The following is a 6,575-nucleotide window of genomic DNA, read 5'->3' as shown; positions in this document are numbered from 1 at the left end:
TTAGATATTATTTATGTTTATAATAATTTATTGGATGTTATTTAGTTTTTTTAATTTTGTGTATATTATTTTGTTATTTAATAGAGATTAGAGAGCAAGTTTAGAGCACGCACGACGATGACATACTGCGATTATAGAAAAATGTAAGAGCGCGCCTAAAATCATTTCTCAGCTGATGATGGCTGACATGATATAACTACTTTATCGACTGTAGTAATTTTTTAATTTAAAGCGGGAATATTTAAAATGAGCGATATCAAGGTCTTATTCTAAAACTACCTACTAAAAAAATATGGATTAAATGTGTCTTACTTAATTCAATAATTAAAGCTAGCTGAATTATTTTATATTTTAATTATAAATAAATATAATTGTAATTATTTCGAGGCAAAAAAAAAAATATATATATGTCTGTAGTAAACATGTAAATAGCCTTGTTGTATTTCAAATTTTAACTTTATTCTTTTTCAGCCAACCAGTGTATTTTTATTATTTTTTTAATTGTTATTTCAATTATCATAATCAAAACCAAAAGATAATTATTTTTTATTAATTTAAGTTTGTAAATATATTTATTTAAGGTTATGTAGTATGAAAATAATATTTTTTTTCGATTAAATTTAATGATTCATACGATGAATGTTGATGACCTTGATAAAGCTTTTTCCTCATACTGTCTTTTTTTTTTTTTTGTAATAATAAATTTACGTCAGCAACTTGTGTCAATTTGACAGTTAAAATATATAATTTCTCTTGATGAGTTACATTATTTTGTAATATTTAAATTAATCATTTTTAATGACATTAATTAAATTCACATTATATTATTTTTGATAAGAAGAAAACATGTTGTTAATTGATAATTAAATACATCATAAAATATGTACAAATATAATCATAAATTAATCATTCAAAATATACCATTTTTAATTTGGAAACAACTTGTTAATGAACTTGAAAAGAATTCAAATTGGCTTAAACTAGCTGAACATGTTGCTAAAATTGGATCACTTGGGTATGTAATAATAAATTTAAAAAGCAATTATTATATTAATGTATATTGATTTTAAATATTTTAGAAATACTTGGATATCATCATTGGAAAATAATATTTACAATGATGAAAATAAAAAACCAGCTGAAAATTTACTTGATGAATTAAATATGCGTTTGTGTAATGTTGGTGTTTTATGTAATTTATTAGAAGAATGTAATTTACTCATGGCCTTGTCAATCTTTCGTCATCCAGGTAACAAAAAAAAAAAACTGTTTATAATATTTCCAAAAAAAGCTAGACAACATTTTAAATATTAATATTGTTTTTTTAGAACCACTTATCATAATAAAACAGCCAAATGAAAATACAACAAACATCAAGATTGCCTTGGGAAATAAATTAAAGATAAATTGTAAAGCAAAAGGTTTACCACCACCATCATACACATGGTACCATGAAAATGTAAAATTAAATAATGAAAATAATGATGAATTAATAATTGACATTAACAATATAAACCAAGAAGGTAAATATAATTGTTTAATAAAACAAATTGATTGTAATAATAATGTGATTGATAAAAAAATAACTGAATCAATCAATTTAATAATAAAAGCAACTCCAATAATTATTGAAATTCAGCCATTAACATATTTGGAAATTAAAAAAAATCATAAACTTGAATTAACATGTCAAGTTAAAAGTCATCCAGAACCAAGTTATCAATGGTATCGTGATAATACAAAGCTAGACAACCAAATAAATAATAAATTATTAATTAAAAATTTTAATGAAAATGATGAGGGTAAATATTATTGTCATATTAAAAATAATATTAGTGAAATATTTACAAATAAATGTAATATTGTTATGAAATATTCACGTGAAAAAGCTACAGCTAAAATAGCACTGTTAATTGCAAATGAAGATTATGATAATCATGATAAGCTGAATAATCCAAAAAATGATGTTGCAAAATTATCACAATTGTTAATTGACATTGGTTTTAATGTAATATGTTTATGTAATTTAACAAATCAACAAATTAAAAATTCAATGTTGTTATTTTCAAAGCTATTAAATGAAGGTGTTTATGGTTTATTTTATTTTTCTGGACATGGTTTTAAAATGCAAGAAAGTTATATATTACCAATTGATGCACCAAAATCATATTTACGTTGTCATGCAATATGTGAAAGTGAATTATTATCAATGATTATACCAAATGATCCATCATTATTAATAATAATACTTGATACATGTCAAACAGTACCACCAAAAGAATTAAATCCACATATACATAATGAAATACCAAAAATAAATGAATATAGAAGTAAAAAAAATTTACGTAATTTAATACAAGCATATTCAACATCAAGTTATAGACCAAGTTATGAACGTTCAAGTAGTAATACTGGTTTATATGTAACACATTTATGTAAATATATTACAAAAGATATACCAGTACAAAAAGTATTTGAAAAAGTTGGTGAATCAATTGATATATGGTTCAAAGGTAAAGAAAGAAATCAAATACCAATGTTTTCATTGACTGTTACTAAACCATACAGGCTAACTGATGCATTATATCCAGGTACAATACCTAAAAATATATTACTATTAAATAAATTAACTAAATTTCAAACGAAAATTATTGATATTACTTTTCAACCATGTGGAATAAATGGTAAATTAAAAATAACACAATATACTAAATCATTTTTAAATTCAATTAAATTAAATATTATTAATGATGTTGATGATAATTTAATGATTAATCTTTATAATACAATACCAATTGAAAGAAATAATTTATTTTGTAGCAATAAAATTGGTGAATTTCGTATACATAATCCACAAACTTGTAAAGCTCCACTTGCTATTTCAATTAAAAAAAATAATAATGCAATTGGAGAATTTAAATTTAATATTATGGAACATGTTCCATCTATACTTGGATTTTTATCATAATAAAAATCGCTTAATTGCTTAATTAATATATCTTTATTATCTCTTTTTACAATGTAAATTTTTGGATTTTTTTCTTACAAATTTAAGTATCCTGAAAAATAATATTAATAATTAATGTTAAATTTAATAAATTATTTTAAATAAATAATGATATTATTTTTTTATTAATTTACCATTGCAATTAGAGTAAATTGATTGTACATTTCAATTATCCAAGGAGCATCATTACCATCAGTATAATCACGTCTGAATTTAAGATTACAAACGTATATTTTTTCTTGATATTCTGGCATTAGCCCCATTGTAAGTGGTGGCATAACATCACGTTTTTGAAGTTCATGTAGCCCTTTTAAAATATAAAAGACTTCTGTTATTTCTGCAAATTTCCTTTGATTTTCTAGATAAACAAAATAACATTTATTAGTTAATTTATTTGGCAATTTATCAAGTGATGATGATCAATTACCTCCTTCTCCTTCATATACAACTTCAATTCTATATGGAAAATATCCATAAATATCTCGTTTATCAATGGGAATTAATTTTTTTTGTTCTGGTGATAATCTTGATATTTTATGACGTAAATCTTGGATTGCTTTGTTTGACAATAGACCTTCAAGTGCTTCATAATTTTCTTGTGATAAATACTCAGACACAACTTCAGCAGCCTGGTTTTTATTTTTGTAAATAAAAAAAAGGTTTATTTAAATATAAAAATATGAAATATAATTTATTAATAAAAAAAAGTACCTGTTTTGTAGCTTCAACAAAATCATACATTGAAAATTCTTTATCCAAGCTGGTACCAATAACACCATGTAAATAATATGAACTTTTTAATGCAACAAAAAAATTTGGCATTAAATGAATTTGATTATCTACCAGTGGTGGTAAACGAACTGGTTTTTGTTCTTGTTTATTTTCATCTTGTTTATCTTGATTATTTTCATTTGAATAACATCTTTGAATAAACAATTTTGTCATTTGTTGTTTTGTTTTTAATAAATGATTTTCTTTAATCAAACAATTATTCAATAATTGATTTCTTTGAGTACAATAAAAAACTCTAAATTGACGATTGAATAAACGTGATCCATTTTTTAATAATGTATTTGTTAATAACATTTTATTATTGTTATATTGATAATGCAAATTGCATTACTACAATCAACGTAACAATATCCTAACCCCAAAAAAAAGAGACCAAAAAATATTTATACCTAAAAGTTAAATTATTTATATTAGATAAATAATACAATAAAAAACTGTAAAAATATTATTAAAAAAAAATATATATTAATATTATCAAACAGTCTTTTTATAAATAACTTGAACAAAAATAAACAAATATTATAATTAATATGGTAAATTTACATGAATTGTTGTTGTCGTCGTACAAGTACACACACAAGTGGCTACAAAAATTGTTATTGTTTATTACAACTAGAGGTGTTGTATGTTGAAATCAGCATCATCATCTTGTTTGGTGGATCTTGGTTAATGCTATTGTTCATGGTTGACCCGTTGACGGCCATTGCAAACATTTATGACTTATGTGGACTTATGTTGATTTATGTTGAATGTTGATCATTTTTTTAATAATGTTTAATAATTAAATAATAAATACATTGTTTGACACATAAATCAAATCATTGAACTGGTACAAAGTGTTTGATTAATACTAATAAATAAAAATTACAAAGTAATTCATGGCTAATTGCATAATTTAAAGTGTCATCTTGGATTTTAAGCTTGGTATGGGTCTCAAAGGAAAAGACTCTTCTAGCAATGCATTGGCAGTACAATTAGATGCAAATGGCAAAGTTAAATATGATCTTCTTGCTCGTCAAGGACATTCGAAAGACAAAATTGTTTATAGTAAATTGAGTGATTTGTTACCATCGGAAATAACGAATGAAAATGATCCAAGTCTTCAACGTCCATCTGAAGAAGAAATAGCAGATATAACTGAACGTACAAGAAAAGCATTGGAAAAAATAACATCATCTAAAATTGAAGCAGCAATGCCAGTACGTTGTGCTGAAAAATTAGGTCCAGCACAATATATACGTTATACACCATCACAACAAGGTCAATCATATAATTCTGGTGCTAAACAACGTGTTATAAGAATGGTAGAAGCACAAGTAGATCCAATTGAACCACCTAAATTTAAAATTAATAAAAAAATACCACGTGGACCACCATCACCACCAGCACCAGTGCTACATTCACCAACACGTAAAGTCACTGTTAAAGAACAAAAAGAATGGAAAATTCCACCTTGTATCAGTAACTGGAAAAATGCAAAAGGTTACACAATACCATTGGATAAACGTTTAGCTGCTGATGGTCGTGGTCTTCAACAAGTTCATATTAATGAAAATTTTGCTAAATTAGCTGAATCATTATATATTGCTGATAGAAAAGCAAGAGAAGCTGTTGAAATGAGAGCACAATTTGAAAAAAAAATAGCTCAAAAAGATAAAGAAAAGAAAGAAGATTACTTGAAACAATTGGCACAAAAAGCTAGAGATGAAAGAGCTGGTTTGAAATCAGCTGCTGCTCTTGATAAAGCTGAAGAATCACGTGAAAGAGATCAGCTCAGGCAAGAAAGACACAAAGATAGAGCTAGAGATAGAAATCTTGCTCGTGCTGCACCTGATAAAAGATCAAGACTTCAACGTGAACGTGAAAGAGATATTAGTGAACAAATTGCTTTGGGAATGCCTGCTAAAAATATATCAAATACTGGAGAAGCACAGTTTGATCAAAGATTATTTAATACTTCAAAGGGTATGGATTCTGGTTATGGTCATGATGATGAGTATAATGTTTATGATAAACCTTGGCGAGATACAAATGCAATTGGATCACAAATATATCGTCCCAGTAAAAATATTGATAAAGATAATTATGGTGATGATCTAGAAAAATTAGTTAAAACAAATAAATTTGTTCCTGATAAAGAATTCAGTGGTACTGATCGTTCTGTTGTAAGAACTGGTCCAGTACAATTCGAAAAAGACGAAGAGGATCCATTTGGTTTGGATCAATTTTTAAAACAAGCCAAACGTGCAAGTGGAACATCAGCATCAACATCAACAACAACAGCAACACCAGCTACAGCATCATCATCTTCTAACTCATCAAAACGTAAAGACGACAGAGATCAACGACGAGATGACCGAGACAAGAGACGTAAACATTAATTATATTTAATTATTGCAATTAAAATTGTCTGTACTTTGATAAAAAAAAAAAAAAAAAGCAACACTTCCCAGATGACCATATTCTAGAAAATTTCCGGAAAATTACTGGAACAATTAATCATTATTTTTTCATGTAATTATACAATGTATTGTATATGCTAATTATTCACAAAAAAAATTATGTTATTGTAAAGAAAATAACAAAACAAAAAATTTACTTTTATCAATTTTAATATTATTAACTCTTATTATTTTTTCATGTTGAAATAAAAAATGTCCGTTTTTTGAATTACTTGATGAACTTATATTTATTTATATTTTTATAAACAACAATAAATTTAAGTTTGTTTATAAACAACTCAAGTTGTTGTTGTTGTTGTTGTAAATTACCGGTA

General features: G+C 25.3%; 3 protein-coding genes across 3 annotated transcripts; 2 read left to right on the top strand and 1 right to left on the bottom strand.

Annotated features, from left to right (window-relative positions):
- Positions 1-700: 700 nt before the first annotated feature.
- Positions 701-2,968, top strand: LOC122851689 (mucosa-associated lymphoid tissue lymphoma translocation protein 1-like). The gene is made up of 3 exons (XM_044151083.1): positions 701-1,015; positions 1,080-1,249; positions 1,329-2,968. The coding sequence occupies exons 1-3, from the start codon at positions 882-884 to the stop codon at positions 2,966-2,968; spliced, it is 1,944 nt and encodes a 647-aa protein (XP_044007018.1). The 5' UTR covers positions 701-881.
- Positions 2,969-3,008: 40 nt separating this feature from the next.
- LOC122851708 lies at positions 3,009-4,378 on the bottom strand. Its single transcript, XM_044151116.1, has 5 exons — positions 4,343-4,378; positions 3,719-4,188; positions 3,435-3,636; positions 3,142-3,365; positions 3,009-3,059 (listed from the first exon to the last, which is right to left on the bottom strand). The coding sequence occupies exons 2-5, from the start codon at positions 4,091-4,093 to the stop codon at positions 3,051-3,053; spliced, it is 810 nt and encodes a 269-aa protein (XP_044007051.1). The 5' UTR covers positions 4,094-4,188; positions 4,343-4,378; the 3' UTR covers positions 3,009-3,050.
- A 347-nt stretch (positions 4,379-4,725) lies between these two features.
- Positions 4,726-6,451, top strand: LOC122851695 (puff-specific protein Bx42-like). The gene has a single exon (XM_044151097.1). It carries the CDS (start codon positions 4,726-4,728, stop codon positions 6,178-6,180), a length of 1,455 nt encoding a protein of 484 aa, XP_044007032.1. The 3' UTR covers positions 6,181-6,451.
- Positions 6,452-6,575: the final 124 nt, after the last annotated feature.

This window comes from Aphidius gifuensis, linkage group LG3 (assembly GCF_014905175.1).
Source record: "Aphidius gifuensis isolate YNYX2018 linkage group LG3, ASM1490517v1, whole genome shotgun sequence".
Lineage (NCBI taxonomy): Eukaryota > Metazoa > Arthropoda > Insecta > Hymenoptera > Braconidae > Aphidius > Aphidius gifuensis.
The sequence above is the reverse complement of the archived record's forward strand: the minus strand, read 5'-3'. Positions and strand labels throughout refer to the sequence as shown.